The sequence below is a fragment of the Nicotiana sylvestris genome, chromosome 7 (assembly GCF_000393655.2).
Source record: "Nicotiana sylvestris chromosome 7, ASM39365v2, whole genome shotgun sequence".
Classification (NCBI taxonomy): domain Eukaryota; kingdom Viridiplantae; phylum Streptophyta; class Magnoliopsida; order Solanales; family Solanaceae; genus Nicotiana; species Nicotiana sylvestris.
In genome coordinates this window covers 168,328,828-168,346,921 of record NC_091063.1, presented here as the reverse complement: position 1 = coordinate 168,346,921, position 18,094 = coordinate 168,328,828, and the positions used below count along the sequence as shown (strand labels likewise).

The 18,094-nt window shown below is 38.7% G+C and overlaps 1 protein-coding gene across 2 annotated transcripts; it reads left to right on the top strand.

The window, feature by feature from the left end:
- Window positions 1-4,799: 4,799 nt before the first annotated feature.
- LOC104249091 (uncharacterized) lies at window positions 4,800-16,689 on the top strand. 2 transcript variants are annotated; one of them, XM_009805473.2, is made up of 4 exons: window positions 4,800-5,377; window positions 6,680-7,570; window positions 15,761-15,808; window positions 15,898-16,689. In XM_009805473.2, the coding sequence occupies exons 1-4, from the start codon at window positions 5,141-5,143 to the stop codon at window positions 16,291-16,293; spliced, it is 1,572 nt and encodes a 523-aa protein (XP_009803775.1). In that variant the 5' UTR covers window positions 4,800-5,140; the 3' UTR covers window positions 16,294-16,689. The 2 variants fall into 2 exon arrangements, with proteins under 2 accessions (XP_009803775.1, XP_070006578.1); XM_070150477.1 differs by having other exon boundaries at window positions 5,236-5,373.
- Window positions 16,690-18,094: the final 1,405 nt, after the last annotated feature.

The following is an 18,094-nucleotide window of genomic DNA, read 5'->3' as shown; positions in this document are numbered from 1 at the left end:
AAATGAGGTTTTCAAGGCTTCAGAATATGGAAGTTTCGTTTTAAAACAAGTGATGACCTTTTGGGTCATCACATCTTACCTATTGTAGCAACTGAAGTGGTCTCCACTAATAGTCGCTATAGAAAATCTAATTTCTTGTAGTGACTCGAAGTCTAGCTATTTCAAATATTCAACTAGTGAATGGTTGGATAATCTTTGGTTCGATAAAAAGCTTCACTTCCCATTAGGAACTTTGCTATAGAGCCAAAGACTATCTAACCATCCCCCGATGGCTTGCACTGGTGAACGGTCGGGTAACCTTTGGCCCGATAGCAAACTTTACTTCCCGGTAAGAACTTTGCTACCGAGCAAAAGATTATCTAACCATCTCATAGCAGTTCTCCACTTTAATGCCTTGTTGCTTAAAGGTCTTATTTTTGCTGAAGATATTTGTAGTATGCTTTCCGCTGATGCTTCATTAAAAACTTTGCCAAAAAAACCCAATTGGGACAAAAGCTGGCCGAAGGGAAAAAGAGTGCAACACATACTTTTAGTATAGGCGGTGCTCATCAGAAATAGTATCTTTTGAGGTGCGAAACATTCCAGTTGCTCAACAACTTTACTCCGTCTTGATTTTTCAATTCATATGACCCTTTTCTGGTGACATCTGATCAGGGATGTCCTCGATGGATTTAATTTTATCGGGATTGACTTTGATCCCCCTTTGGGACACTAGGAATCCCAAGAACTTACCGGAACTGACTCTGAATGTGCACTTTTCGGAGTTAAGCTTCATGTTATGCTTTCTTAGGATGTCAGAGGTTTCTTGCAGGTGTTTAAGATGATCACCTTTGTTCAAAGACTTAACCAGCATATTATCTATGTAGACTTCCATGTTTTTTCTTATTTGTTTCTCAAACATTTTGTTTACAAGCCTCTGATAGTGGCTCTGGCGTTCTTAATCCCGAAAGGCATCACATTATAGCAATATGTACCGAAGTTTATTATGAACGAGGTTTTTTCTTGATCCTCTGGGTTCATCTTTATTTAGTTGTATCCGAAGTAAGCATCAAGGAAACTCATCAACTCGTGCCCGCCCGTCGCATCAATCATTTAATCAATGTTTGGCAATGAGAACAAGTCTTTTGGGCATGCCTTATTTATATCCTTGTAGTCCACGCACATGCAAAATTAATTCTTCTTCTGTGGAACTACCACTGCGTTAGCAAGCCAGTCAGGAAACTTTACCTCTCGAATTGAACCAATATTAAGCAAACGAGTTACCTCTCCTTTGACGAATTTGTTTCTGACCTCGACAATATGGCATTTTTTCTTCCTAAGCAGAGGGATGTTAGAATCCATGCTTAGTTTGTGCATTACCACTTCTGGGGGGATACCTGTCATATCCGCATGCGACCACGCAAAATAGTCAACGTTAAATTTAATAAATTCAATAAATCCTGATATGAGCTCGGGGTTTAGTCCTGTCCCCAAGTGGAATTTCCTCTACAAGAATTTCTCAAACAATACGACTTGCTCGTGTTCTTCTGCCGTGGATTTGGTTGAGTCCATCTCTTCTGGTACCTGAAAATATCTTGGTACAAGGATTCTGACGACTCCTCCCCCCTGTTGACTTCGTTTTGCTCGGGAGTAGGTACCTATTCCTGTAATTGCTATGCTGCATGATCCTTCCTTTTGCTACTGGAAACTAAGATTGTGTTCATCTCCCTTGATACCGGTTGGTTACCCCTTATCTGTTTAATTTCCCCCGGTGTTGGGAATTTCAAGAGTTGATGGTATGTTGACGGGACTGCCTTCATCTCGTGCGGCCTTGGTCTCCAAAGAATGACATTGTAACCTATATCGCCATCTACAACTTCGAAAAATGTTGTCTTCATTACTCATTCAACATTCATGAGCAACAAGATTTACCCTCGGGTTGTTACTCTTGCTAAATTAAACCCAGCTAGGAGCTTTGTGACCAGAATTATGCTTCCGGTTAGTTTGGTTTGTTGTAGCACTCTTCATTGGATAATGTTGGCTGAACTCCCTGGGTCCACCAAAACGCCTTTAATCTTAAATCTAACACATTAAGAGATATTACCAGGGCATCGTTGTGTGTAAGTAAGAGTCCATCTGCGTCCTCCTCTGTGAAGGTGATGTCATCCTCCGCGACTTCTCGGAGTCTCTTGCTATAGGTCACTGATACCTTCGTCTTTTTCACTGCCGAGAAAGTTACACCATTAATATCGTACCCCCCCCCCCGAAAATTATATTGATCGTTAGATGAGGGGGATCTTCTCCCGCTTTCGAGGGTTCCGCATTGTCCTGGTTGTGACCGTAGTTGTTCTTGTCCCGGTCGCCTAAGAATTCTCTGAGATGTTCGTTTTTCAGCAATGTCACCACCTCCTCGCGCAGATGCCGACAATCCCCATTTTGGTGGCCGTTGGTCCATAATACTCGCACCATAAATTAGGATCCCTCTGACTGGGATCAGATCTCATTGGCTTCGAGAATCGTGCTTTCTTAATGTTCCTTATAGCCGACACTAATTCCACCATGCTAGCGTTGAAGTTATATCTGGATAACCTGGGGTAGGCGGAGTCTCGGGAGCCCGATACCTCTTTGTCATGCAATGATCTGCTATTCCGGTAGCGATCAGCTCTCCTATCGATAGTGAACCTACCCGTCGACCGAAAACCTCTGTCGCATTCTTCAGCCATTTCATAGGGCAAAAATCGACGTCTAGAAGACCGTCAATTTGTGTCGAAATCATCCTTAGATTTCTCCTTATTCTTCACCCGGTCCCGACCCTTGGTTGATGTGGGGAAACCGAGCTCGTCATCCTTAATTCTTATCTTTGACTCGTACTGGTTGTAAACATCCGCTCATGTTGTTGCCTGAAAGTCGAGCAGACTTTCTTTCAATTTTCGGGAAGCGTCAGAACTTCTTGGATTCAGCCTTTTAATAAATGCTTTAGCTGCCCATTCATCGAGTACGACCGGTAATAACATCCTTTCTTTCTAGAATTTGGTCATGAACTCTTGCACCAATTCGTACTCTCCTTGTGCAATCTTGAATATATCGGTCTTTCGGGCATGTACCTTCTTGGCCTTGGCATGGGCCTTGATAAAAGAATCTGCAAGCATCTCGAAGAAATCTATTGAGTTCTAGGGTAAAAGTGACTACTATGTCAGGGCCACTTTCGTGAGGGTCTCCCCGAATTTCTTCAATAATACTGACTCAATCTCGTGCAGATCTAAGTCGTTCCCCTTCACCGCCATTGTGTAGGTGATGATGTGCTCTTGAGGATCCGAAGTCCCATCATATTTCGGCACGTCTGGCATCTTGAACTACTTCGGAATCAACTTTGGTGTCGCGCTTGGTTTGAACGACAGCTAGTGTATTTCTTTGAATCCAGCCCTTTCAATACCGGCAGTGCACTCGAAATTTGATCCATTCGGGCGTTTATTTCCATCATAAATCGCATGAGTTTGGTTTTAGAGGGATCACTCTCATTGTTATTACCGGATCCACTACCGTTCCCCCCGGCCATATCGAAACCAACTTCGCCCCTTGGGGGTTGTTGTCAACCCTCTGCGTTGTTTGGTTTGCGGGAGCACCGAGAGGAACTGGAACTCATCCATTCGCATTGTTGGAAGCACTTGACAACACTTGCCTCAACTCCGACATGGCATGATCCTGTATAATAGCCTTTTGTTGCTCACTTCGGATTCTTACTGTTTTAGCGACGTACTCGTCTTCATCATCATCAGGAGTTGCCTCTCGAACATGATGTGGATATTTCCCGTCATGGACTGGCGTGGCCTCATCCCACTTGTTGCGGGTATCACTGATCGAGTCTTCATGCTGAGGCTGATTTTCGTGGGCCTCAAAGTTGTGTGCGACATTGACATCATTATTTGTCATTTTTATGATTTTTTGCTAAGAACAAAGAATCAAACATGTTAGTAACAAATGAAAGGATCAAACTCAATTACGCAACTGTCTAAGCCCACGATGAGCGCCAAACTATTTACCCGTAAAATAATATAGTTAAATTTATACATGGTTTATAGACAAGCGAATCGCTTTGATCCCAAAATAATAAATAAATTAAATAAGAATGTAAGACTTATCGTTGAAATCAAAATAAGATAGTAAAAACTTGGTTCCAGGAGCAGAGCTTCCGAAGGCAGTAATAACGATATTAAGAAGCAAGAAAATAAAGTAATCAAGTGTTGTTGAGCTTTAAACATTATATAACATAAGTTTGTCAGAAAATTCGTGTCCTTACAATGGTTGTTGAAATCCTTATTTATAATAGCACTTAGGGAACAAGGTCCTAGGATCAAGCCCCTCTTAAATGATAATTATGAGGGCCATTGAAGAATGTGTAACGACAAACTATGAATATTCTTCACTGAATGCTATCGGGTGACTACTTTTCATGTGACTTCATGAGCAACATTCCCTTCGGCGGCTTCCCTGTGCCAACCGAGACTGTTGCCCTCAGTCTTGACTTCGGCCTTTCTCGCTTTCCATCTATTTCTATTCCACGTGTCACTCTAGCATTTAATATGAACCGATTTTACATTATACAACTATTTACTGCAACAATAATAACAAAAATCCAGTTTAATTTGAGGAGGGTAATCCAGACTTAACTCCTATTTTGTAAAAAATAGAATAGTTAATTTCCATAGATCCTCTGCTTAAGGATAGTGAAGTGGAAGCAATAAACAATATTTTTATTGTAATTTATATAAAATAAAATAATAAACCGTCAATAGTTTAGTGTGGAGTAAGTCCATAAGCAAACGTTTGGAATTAGAAGAGTTCAAATGAGTGAAGAGCTGAGACAGTTTTACCTGCTTCCTCTGTCCTCATCTCTATACCTCTCTTTCCTTTCCCCATAGATTCCTACACCCTTCACTCACAATCACAAATAGCCCATTTTCCTGTACATATCCACATGCAATTGAGAAAATCCCAAGATTTTAAATAGAAAATAATCAGTTTTTTTTATATGCACACAAAGTTAGCTCACAAACCAAGAGCAGATAAAAGTTTTGGGAAATACCCATTTCACACAATTCAAGAGCCAACTACTAATCCCTTTTAGCTAGAGAGTTGATTGATTACTGTGTTTGATTGGAAAATGGAGGGGAGTAATCAAGATCAGCAGCTGAACGCGGCGGTGGCGGAGGAGGAGGAAGTGGAGGAGAGTAGTGATGATTGTACTTCGGAAGATGAAGGGACTGATGATTACAGGAGGGGAGGTTACCATGCCGTTCGAATAGGGGATAGTTTCAAAGGAGGTCGGTATGTTGTTCAAAGGAAACTTGGTTGGGGTCACTTCTCTACTGTTTGGTTGGCTTGGGATTCTCTCATGTCCGTACGTTTTCTCATCACCCTTTGCTTTTCTATTTATCTTGAGTTTAAGTTCTATGTGCTTACTATAGTATTTAGATAATCATATACTAACTTATTAGGTAATTACAAGTAAATTGTTTGATAAAATAGTTTGACTAAGCATCGAGTTTAAGAAAAAAAGGAAGCCATTTGAAACTTGTAGTCTAAATTAAACTATAGATATTTGTGTCACCATAGATCATCTCAACAACAATAACTCCAGTGAAGTCTGGGGATAGTAGTGTGTACGCAGACCTTACCCCTACCTTATGAGGGTAGAGAGGCTGTTTCTGGTAGACCTCGCCATAGATCATCTCATTACGGTAAAATAAGCATTATAAAGTTAATTGTTAGTACTAAATATAGAAATGTGTCATTTTTTGGGGGCTGATTAAAAAGGAAAGAGTGTTATGTAAACTGGGATGGAGTGAGTAATTAGTAATCGAGAAAAATGGTAATGGACATTCAAAAACATGTTAGAATTTACGGGCTGTCAGTGTATATAACTTAAATAGTTCATCTTTAGCCTAGTTTAGAGCAACTCCTTTTCTTGGAATTGTCATAATCTGTTAGTTTTAGGATTGTAGGTGATCAATGATTTCATTTTCCTCTTTATCTTTGGCTCTTAACTCTATCTTTTGGATTGTCTAGCTTTGTTTTGGTGTTTATGGCTCTTTGTGAGCTTAGCATCCTATCCAAATGGGCAAAGTAAATCTTGAGGATTCATATAGCCAACTGCAGCTAGAGGTGCATGTCGTAATTTTGATGTTAATGTGTGGTATATGATGGAAAGAAAGGTTAAATCTTTAGGTTGCTTATCAATTTTTAGCAGTCTATTGCTTTTAATAGAGCACCCATGGTGTTAGATAATCCTTAATTATGGAGTATTTAAATATGACCCAAGCAAAGCATTTGAAATTGAGTATTCATCTATGTTTCTCTGACTCTGTCGAATCCTCCAAAAATTGTGCGTTTTAGAGGATCCGACACGGGTGCGACAATATTTTGGAGAGTCCGCTGTATGATTACACAGCCAACCCCAACTAGCTTGGAATTGAGGTGTAGTAATAATAGTGATTGTTGTTGTATAAGTGGTTTGGCATATAATATTTGGCCTAGTTTAACTAATTGTGCATAACTGCATAAGCATGGATGGCAGCTTAAACCCCAGTAATTCCTCATGAATTGGAATTTAGGTTTGCAATTCTGAGTTTGTAGCAATTTTAATTTGTTACTCTCATGGGAAGTAAGAATTTGGTGTGTAATATTGTTGTTAATTATGCAGCAATTTGTAGCATTGAAAGTACAAAAGAGTGCGCAGCATTACACGGAGGCAGCAATGGATGAGATCACTATTCTAAAGCAGATTGCGGAATGTGATCTGGATGATAAAAAATGTGTTGTGAAGTTATTGGATCATTTTAAGCACTCAGGTCCAAATGGGCAACATGTGTGTATGGTTTTTGAGTATTTGGGCGACAATCTCTTGACACTTCTTAAGTATACTGATTATCACGGGCTGCCTATTCATATGGTTAAAGAGCTCTGTTATCATGTTTTAGTCGGATTGGATTATTTGCATCGACAGCTATCTATCATACACACTGATTTGAAACCAGAGAATGTACTGCTCTGTTCCACAATTGACCCGTCTAAGGATCCCAGAAAATCTGGAAAACCTCTTATACTTCCTAATCACAAGGATAAGATCACGCTGGAGTCGGGGGCTCTTAATGGTTATGTAACGTCAAATGGAAATTTGACGAAGAACCATAGTAAGAAGATTAGAAGAAAGGCCAAACAAGCAGCTCAATGTTATGTGGATGATCAGCTTGATTCTTCTATAAATGTTAATAGATTGTCAAATGCTGATGCTGCAACAGCCAGTGGGAAAGAATGCGAGGGTCCTAAGAGAGGAAGCCGTTCAACGAGGAGGAAGCTGTTAGAGGGTGTTGACCTGAAGTGCAAAGTGGTTGACTTTGGGAGTGCTTGTTGGACATACAAACAGTTTACAAATGATATTCAAACTAGACAGTACAGGTGTCCTGAAGTCATCCTCGGATCTAAATATTCAACCTCAGCAGATCTTTGGTCCTTTGCTTGCATTTGTTTTGAGCTTGCAACTGGTGACGTGTTATTTGATCCTCACAGTGGTGACAACTTTGACAGAGATGAGGTAAAGATGCATTCTTTCCTCCACTTACTACTTATTTTCTGGTGTATATTATGTTCTTCTTCTGACTGTATTTCCGTATTTTGAGAGAGAACTTTGTGTTGACTTTGATATGGACCATTTCTCTTTAAGACGTCGTAAGCGCATTAAGTGGCGGTTTGGACGAACATAGGACTCGCTAAGTCTACGGCACGTTCTTCCTGTACTAACTATAGAATTATATTGGCCTGGCTGAAGATACTTAACATAGTATTTTGCATTCTTTACTTTGTCAATATAACTTTTTTTTGATGAAGTAATAATAGATGTCATTGCTGGCATCACGAAGATGCATAATAATACAAAAGTTATGGAAGCAAAAAAGACACTGTTAGCTCAATTACAAAAAGACTATTCTAGTACCAAGGAGCTAACGAAGTTCAAAAAGTTGTCAGGAGAATCTAAGGGGGAAAGGTAATGCCAACTATAAAGATACAAAAGACATCTAGCCTTGAGGGAATGATTTGGAGTTGATAAACCTTCAAAACATCTGTTGTTCCTTTCTGACCATATACACCAAAAAATATTCGCAGGAATCATCTTCCAGATTGGCCTGATGGCCTTACCAACTCTCCAGTTACACCAGCACTCAAAGGCCTCTTTAGTGTTATTCGGCATTACCCAGTTAATACCAAAAATACACAAAAACATATTCCATAAGTCAGCAGCCACTGTGCAGTGTAAAAATAGATAGTTGTTAGATTCAAGTTTCTGTTGGCACATGTAACATCTATTGACCATCTGGAAGCCTCTTTTCTTAAGATTGTCTTGTGCGAGGCATGCTTCATAGAGGGCTGTCCAGCTGAAACATTTGATCTTTGTTGGGAGATTAGTCTTCCATATCAACTTCCATGGCCAGTCATCAATCATGTCATTAAGAGCATATGAGTTTGCATAGCCTGCTTTCACTGTGTATTTACCATCAGCACTGCTCCACTTTAACTTATCTGCTGCCTGGGCATTCATCATGTGGCTTTCTAGTCTGTAAAGCAGGTCTGTCACTTCTTCAATTTCCCAGTCTTGTAGGTTCCTTCTGAAGAGCATGTCCCAAGTGTTGTTTGCCCAATTCTGAGAGACAGAGGAGTTTGGCTCACATGCTAATAGAAAGAGGCTTGGGAATTCCTCCATCAGATTGGTATTATTCAGCCACTTATCCTTCCAAAACCTGATATGCATACCATTGCCTGCCACCAGTTGGGTATTCTGGAAGAATTCATCTTTAAGTTTGCATATACTTTTCCATAGGCCAGCACCATGTGGGGATCTAGACAGCTTGGAGCACCATTGATTTTGTACCTCACGTTTTGCCTTGATTACTTCCTTCCAGAGAGTTTGGTTCTCTTGTGTGTATCTCCATAACCATTCTATGAGTAAGCATTTGTTGTGTAGAGCCAAATCCTTTATGCCCAGTCCTCCCAAGTGCTTTGGTAGCACAACATTAACCCATTTAATCAGATGAAACTTGTGATCCTTGTTGTTACCCTCCCGTAGGAAGTTTCTCCTGATCCTATCCAGTTGTTTCAGAACCTTGTTGGGAATAGGAAATAGTGTCATGTAGTAAGTTGGAATGCTGTCTAGTACACTGTTAATCAATGTTAATCTTCCACCAATTGACAAATATTGCATCTTCCATGATGCCAACCTTTTCTCAAACTTCTCAATCACCCCATCCCAAATAGATGTTGATCTGAATGTGGAACCCAGGGGTAATCCAAGGTATGTGGTTGGGAATGAGCCAGTCGAACAACCAAGAATTCCTGCCAGTTCTTCTATGCCTGAGACCTCATTGACAGGGTATATCACACTTTTTAGCATGTTGATATGAAGCCCTGACAATGCTTCAAAGATGAGCAAGGTTAGGTTCAGGTATCTATCTGCTCCACAAAATATAAGAGTGTCATCGGCATACAATAAGTGTGTAATATTAACAGTGTTCCTTGTACCAACATTAAAACCATCCGGCCAATTCAACTGCTTGGCCTTGTCCAGCATATTACTTAGACCCTCCATGGCCAAGATAAAGAGGAAGGGGGAGAGGGGGTCCCCTTGTCTGAGCCCTTTCTGTGGTGAAAAAAACCCAACTGGGCTTCTATTCACCAAAATTGAATACTTCACTATGGTGATGCTAAACCTGATCCATTTGATCCATCTTTCACCAAAACCCATCTGTCTTAGAATGGAGAAGAGGTAGGACCAGTTGAGTTGATCAAAAGCTTTTTCAATGTCTAGCTTGCACAAGATACCTGGCTCTTTACTTTTCATTCTCCAGTCCAAAACTTCATTGGCAATTAGAGCAGCATCTGTAATCTGTCTATCCTTTATAAATGCATTTTGATGATTGGAAACTAATTACCCATTACACCTTTGAGCCTTTCTGCTAGAACTTTGGCTGCAATCTTATATACACTTCCAACTAGGCTAATTGGCCTATAATCTTTGAGGTTAATTGCTCCTTTCTTCTTTGGCACCAGAGTTATAAAGGATGCATTGCTGGACCTGACTATATTGCCATGTTGGTGGAAATGATTAAGGGCCCCCATCACGTCATACTTGATAAATTCCTCGGATTTTTGAAAGAAAGCCATTGTAAAACCATTAGGGTCAGGTGCCTTGTCTGGTGAACATGGCTTGATTACAGTTGACACTTCCTCTTCTTCAAAAATTCTTTCAAGACTCATTTTTTCCACCTCCGTGATACAAGCTAGCCCTTCAAAGTTTGCACTTGGTCTCCAAGGTTCTTGTTCAGTATAAATATTTTCATAGAAGTCCAAGATCTCCTTTCTTATTTGCTCTTTGTCTTCTATGATTTCATTGCCCACTTGAAGTTTGTCAATATTGTTGTATCTTCTCTGAGAATTTGCCACCTTCTGAAAATACTTAGTATTCTTGTCACCCTCTTTGAGCCATAAGCACCTAGATTTTTGTCTCCAGGATGTCTCTTCTGCCTTAGCCAAATTCTGCAGCTCTGCTCTCAGGATTTGCATTTGAGTTGATTCTAATGTTGATGGCAGTCGGTTCTCAGTTGCTTGTTCTAGGACCATCAATTCATCTAATGCTTTGCTCTTCCTAGTTTTCACTTTACCAAAAACTTCCTTGTTCCAGCTTGTAATATCCTTCTTCAGGCACTTTAATTTTTGTGCAAGGATAAAGTCTGGACTACCATTGACTGAATAGCTCTGCCACCAACTCTTCAATTTATCCAGAAAGCCTTCAGCTTGAAACCACATATTCTCAAATTTGAAATACGACGGGCTAGTCTTCCAATCACCGGACTCCAAAAGAATAGGTCTATGATCAGAGATGACTTTAGGGAGGGCCAGCTGCTTCACAGCTTTGAATGAATCACACCATTCAGGGGAGATAAGGAATCTGTCAATTCTAGAGGCTTGTATACAGTTAACTCCCCTTGACCAAGTGTAATAGGCACCCTGCAATGGGAGATCAATTATTTGCAGTTCTTGTATGACATCTGAGAAAGTCTTCATAGCCCTGGATCTTCTTATGCAATTTAACCTTTCACTCTCGAACTACAAACATTGTAATCCCCTCCCAGAACCCATTGATTGCTCCATAATCCCCTAATTCCTGCAATCTCATCCCAAAGCTGCTCTCTCTCAGGATTAGTATGAGGGCCATAGACCCCTGTAAAGCACCACCTAAAGGATTATGACTGGTCTGGAGATTCTTTTGTAGCTTCTAGCTTGTAGCTCATCTGATTTCGTCGTCAGGCGTGGTTACATAGAATATCTGGGAGATTTCTAAGCAATTCTACTACCCCACGGCATACTTGGGGGCACAAATAGTTATCTGCTTAATTCAACTTGATGATGTGAGATGATTGGACTTCAACAAGATGACTCATATAGTTTGATGTGATTTTTTTCAGTTAATTTATATTATCTCACATATAAGGTTATATACTATAGTCGAAAATTATGACAAGTGTCTACTCTTTCTGAAGACTTTCAAATTCCATTAACTTTGATTTCATTTTTAAATAGAAGCATTGACTTATACAAGTCTTAATGTGCTAATTTATTCTTATGAAACTCGTAGAAACCTAATTTAAATCTAATAGAACTGTTCATAAAAAATGAATAATGTATAGATTTTGAATTAATAAGAGTATGCAATAATTATTCTAATTAGAACTTTATGTTTAAGTAAAAACAATTAGTTGTAGATGGAAATTCAAAATCCTTTTCTGGAAAACCTTGGATAATATGCAAATACTCGTTAGAACCCCAAAATATGATTAGAGGGGGAAAAGTAATAAAGCTGTGGAAGAACTTGAGTATCAAACCCAAAAACTTTTAAGGCACTTAGTGAAGTAGCTTAATACCTTTATAAACCCATATTAAAAATCCTTACGTAATCCATGTCACGAATTTAATCAACACCCTCCAACACGTGTAACATAGTTTCTCGGTTCACACGCGTGAACTTTAATGCTGAATTACGAATTTGAATAAAACCTTGCCAATGGTTGCTCTAACACAAATTGAAAGAATATGAGTATTTAACCCAAAACTTTAAGACAATGGATGTAGAAGCTCAATATCTTTATAAACCCCTTTTGAAGGCCTTCACATCCCACATGGTATAACAATATAACTCAAATAGACACTTATTCTTGTATAAGAGTGTAGGGAAAAATAAAAAGTTGAAAAGGGAACAATTTGTACAATGTGAGTTGTGAGAAACACTTACAAAGGAAGAGATAAACTCTTATTGTACTAAAAGGGAAATGAAGAGAATAAATCTTTTTGGATTAGTGATGAACAATAAACAATAGGGTTCTTTATGATCAGGGATTAGGTTACCATGAAATAAGGGAAGTTTCATGGTTATTGGAATTCTTAATTATGGCATGATTATTAAAAACTTTCTATGCAATGATCAATGATTAACAAGGTATATACAGGGTACTTAAATACATTCTAACGCTCCTTAAGTAGGAGCAAATAGATCATTTGCTTCGAGCTTACCACCTGTATATCGGTTCTTTGACCGCAGAGAGTTACATCTACATTAAACTTGGATAAATTCTGACAATTCAAGTTGGAGTTGATAAGTCATATACTCCAAGATTATCATGCATATACTTGATTGGCAACCTCAAAGTACTCTGGCAAATGTGTTGGCTAGTTGATCATTTAAGGTAATAAATGTTGTACAAGTTAGTGTTGTATTTCTCACAAATATAGCGACAAATCAATCCAACATGTCGTCCTCTTCTAGAATACTGTATTGGAAGCATATACTCATTTATTTTACCTTTATGATCTTCAGTTCTTCAAGCAATTGCTTCATCACATGAGCTTACATGTTGCCAAAGCCATAGCTGTATGTTCAGTTTTTTGCACTTGACCTGGCAATTACAATATGCTTCTTTGTTTTTCAATTGCTCAAATTTTCTCTAACTGGTCCACGTATCTTGACATTGACTACTATAAGATGAAGTTGTAGCCTAGTCTGCATCAATATACCCAACACTTTGGTTTGCGCATGTGAGTCCCTGACTGACAGTAATCTTATACTTTATAAATTGTATCTCAATGACATTAGGTTTCTGCAACAATTGACTGATCATATTAACAGAAAGGGAAATGTCAGAGTGCTGTGGTGGTAAGATTATTCAACTAACCAACCAGTCCTTTATAGTGGACTTGATCTACTAAAGGTTCCTTTTTTGGGTCCACAAGTGTGTATGATTGATAGCCAATCATATTGGTAAACATCTATGATAGCTTTTTGTGAGATAGTCGAGGTTTGCCCTAACATGGCCCAAAGTTGCACATGGAGTGGCTTTGATACCATATGTAACAACCTAGCTCACTAGTGATATGGTCCGTTTTGAGCCTAGACCAACACGGCTTTGAGACGCTATCACTAGGGTCTAAGGCTTGCTTCCTTATATACCCAACATCTCTCGGTTGTTTTGCTAATGTGGAATTTTCCTATGATGTTACATTAACTAGACAGAGCATTACAAAAGTCTCTGCCGCTGTTCATGTAATATAGAAATGTATGAGATTGTGATATTACATTACCGAAAAGGTTGAAAGATAACCTGAGCAGTAAATAAGTGAAACAGAGTGGAAGGACTTGGTTTGGTTAGGGTAAGCAGAGTGGTGATGCACTAGTGCAGCTGGCCGTACACCGGTGCATCTGCCTAACCAGTGCATGTGGCCATGCAAAGAAACCAGCCGAGTACATCATACTAGAAATGATTCGTAGCTGATGACCCATTTCTCTAAGTAATTTTTTTTATATAAGGATTTCTCTAAGTTATTTGTGATAGCTTCATTATTGTCGAAAAAAGTTCAAACTTGTACACAACAAGTCATCTCAGCCTTCTGCAGTTTCACAGCTAGAAGTTATAGGAAAAATAATATGCTTTAAGGATTCTAATGGTAATTGGTAAGGCTATTAGTATTAGAACGGGGATCATCAATGGTTCTTTCTCTTGATTGCTGAAGAAAGTAGGGGAAAGAGTCGGAGGGATAGTTCAGTCGACGGAAGAGTATAATCTTCTGGTCATCCCCAGTGGCGGAGGCAGGATTTCCGCTAAGGGGTTCAAAAAAGAAAAAAAGTTAAAAAAATTGTAGCTAGTGGGAATTGAACCAATGACCTTACAAAGGTTTTGAACCCCATTGACCACTAAGCTATGCGTTTGGGCTGTATCAAGGAGATTCAAAACATAATATAAAGGTAAAAACAGATTTTGTCTTATATATACAGTGTAATGTTTCGGCGAAGGGGGGTGAACCCCCTTCCGCCCCCTAAATCTGCCCCTTGTCATCACATGCATTAAAATACCACTTGTAGCCTATTACACCGTATCTTACAAAGTACAGGGTTAACCTAGGGACAGTTTATTCCATTGTTGGTCTCTCCAAATTCCGTGAGTGAAATTGTGAAGCACTCCTTTCCGCCGCTCTTTCCCTACAGATCGAGCATCAAGTTCAAATCACACGTCTCTTGTTGATATTCTGACCATCTTCTTTTATCAGCTCATCTGGTGCTTTAGTTTTGGTCAGCAGTCAATTATTTGCCCTTAGGTGATAAACTGTTTATGTCAACACATTGACCAAAAAAAAAGGAAGATATACTGAAATTAAGGTTTTCGCTATTCTGGTTACTTCATTGAGATGTAAAATCTAGAGGATGAAAAGTACATGCTGTCCTGAGCATCATATCCAAGATACTGTTTTGCTTTTCTTCCGTACCATGTAACATATTTTTTTTCTTAGACGTTTTTGTTCTATTTTTCATAAAACGTGGATCACCATGTTAGTTCTTCCACTCTTGGTAATCATTCCTTTTGTTTGTTTTCTGCTAAGTGAACCCTGTTAATTTCAACTAACACACTGGATTCAAGGTGCGGTCACGCTTGAGAGAAAATTACATATCTTGGGCAATTTCATGTGACCTCTTTGGTCGATGAGCAAAGGGCTATTAGACTGGTGGCAGCCACCAACTGATGATGGTTGGAATTAAGTGATATTGGAACTTAAGAAACATGGAGATGAACCAGCATATTTCGATAACAGACTTTGGTAATGTAACTATTGTAATTTAGAGAGTATAGTTGCCTTTTCTATTCTGTCTTTGGGAGGAAAAATCAGGTTTTCCAGTGCAAATGATGCAACAAGTACAATTTGGAAAGTCATCAGAACATCGCTTCTGCATCTTGTAGAAGCCTATGCATTTACCTTTAGAAATATCAAAGGATATCTGGCCAATTTTTTTCTTTGAAAGTCATTTTTCCATCTTGTCAATTTTGCGCTCGGATATTTTATTTTTTAAGTGATCCTGATAAATAACTTTATTGAATCTGTATACCATGCTATCATGCAACTTGGAGTTGTTTTTTCCCCCATTTCTAGATCCTGGATGGACCTGGCACTCTCTGTCTTGAGATGTAAAGAATTTTGGGATTTGACCATCCATTTGGATGACCGCAACTTCAGAATCAACTGGATCACATATGCGTTTTCATGATGAATCTCTAGCCACAATGTCTTGATAATGAATTCTTAGTTGCTATTGTTCTTACAGTAATATTTGCTAGGCAATCTTTATGGTGATTTAATACTTAATTTTTTGGTAATGATGATCACGGCAAACCTACACTTCTTCCCTTTGCAGGACCACTTAGCACTAATGATGGAGCTTCTAGGAATGATGCCACGGAAAGTAAGAACATTCGTATAATCACTTTAAACTTCTTTGAATGATGTTTTTTCCCTTTTGTAGTTTAAAAAAATATGCTATTTTCTTTTCAGATTGCCTTGGGTGGTTGTTATTCACGTGAGTTGTTCAATAGACATGGTGATTTGAGGCACATCAGACGGTTGCGCTTTTGGCCCTTGAAAAAGGTTCTGATAGAGAAGTATGAATTCAGTGAGCAAGACGCAAAGGACATGGCTGATTTCCTGGTCCCGATACTTGATTTTGTCCCAGAGAAACGGCCTACTGCAGCTCAGTGCCTTCTTCATCCGTGGATCAACACTGGTCCACACTTGTTAGAACCTTCCTTGCCCGATACACAATCTAAAGCTATGGAGATTGTCCAAACCAAGAAACAGAATGAAGAAACGGAGGCAATGGAGGTCGGAATGGGGAAAATTGCTATCAACAAGGACATGAGAAGTTTCAGAAGTTACTCAGTCAAATTCTGATACTTATTAGACTACATCATCTTTGTCTAAGATGGTGTTCAACGACTTGCTCTTCGATTCATTTGCACAGGTAACAGTCTTATTGTTGAGCGAAATATATCTTCGTTTTGGTATGGTTATTACAAGATGGGGACGCTAGGTAAATGTGAGAGTGAAAAGGTTTGTGCGCGGACCAAATTTGAACTGCTCCAGAAACAAGCATGCAAAGGAGACCGCAGATTTTTGAGGTCCATTTCTTTCTCTGGACCATTTCTTCACATTAAAAGCAATTTATAAAGTCATTAAACCAATGTACAGATGAGAAGCAATTATAGCAAACTCTAGAATCATTTTCTTGTCTACATACAGTTCAAAATGATTTCGATATGATGCTTATCTTGAGCAATTTAATTTGAAGTCTATCTGTTCACAACTGTTTCATTTTCCTGATTGTGCCATTTATTCAGTTTACACCCTTCTGGTTGTGATTTTATGATTTTGACCTAACTAAAAAGGGAAGATGAGCCTGAGAGCAACGGTAAAGTTGTTTGCATGTGACTTATAGGTCATGGTTCGAGACGTGGAAGAAGCCACTGATGCTTGCATTAAGGTAAGTTGTCTACATTACACCACTTGGGGTGCGGTCCTTTCCCGGATCCCGTGTGAACGCGGGATGCCTTGTGCTCCGGGAATTAATTACATAAATAAACAGTTAGGTGTTTTTGATGAAAGTGTTAAAAATAATAATAAATAGTTGGTGTGTTTGGTAAAAAGATATTACTACAACAACAACAACCCAGTGTAATTCCACAGGTGGGGTCTGGGGAGGGTAGGATGTACGCAGTCTTACCGCTACCCTGGAAGGGCGGTAAAAAGAAATTACTAATAGGCAATTTTTATGCTGAAATGACTAGCATGCCCATAAAATTTGTTTACAAAAGTTATTACTTCAAAAGAATTTATGCATGAAAAGGACAAATGACGGAAATGGAATAGAGGGGGATTTATGAGTTTTGATTGGGGAAGAGTATTTCAGAATGACAAAAGAAAATTAGGGATAAAATAAGTAAAAAACTTGGTCAAATCAAAAGTGTTTATCAATTGAAAAAAGTTATAAGCTGGGGCGACCAACTTATGCCTTCTAGATAATTTTGGCTTATAATAATTTTTGTTTATAAACATATTTGGTGTTTATCAAACACGTCGATAAGCCAAATATTAACCAATTTATAAGCTTATTCAAACACCCTTTAAATTGAAGTTTATTTTGCAAGATTTTTTTCCCCTAGTCTTTATCTTGTCTTCCAAAACCTTTCTTTCTTCTCTAAATTCTGCACTTGAAAACCAAAACCTTTTCTTACTTCCCTGAAACGAATTTCTTCATTACAGTCAAACCTCTCTATAACAGCCTCGTTTGTTCCGAAATTTTTTGACTGCTATAGTGAAGTGTTGTTATAGAGGACATATATTATAGTAACACAATATAATATTCGGTTCAGAAAATAATTCGACTTTTATAGAGAATGACTATTATATAAGGATAATGTTATAGAGAGGTCTGACCGTATTTGCTTTGGCGTAGAAATTAAAAAGTCTTTTGACACATTCATTTGCATTAAATCTCCAGCAGCTTACAAAGGAGAAGGAGCAAATGTCGCATTTGAGAAAACATTTTTAGCGTGTTTCAAGCCTTCATCTTTTGTATTCTTCTTCATATATTTTTCCAACCATCCTTAGGCTTGAAATAATAAAGTACAAAAAAAAAAAAAGAAGGGAAAAAAGACATGAAAAGAGAAATTAAATAGATGGATGAAGCTCGTGA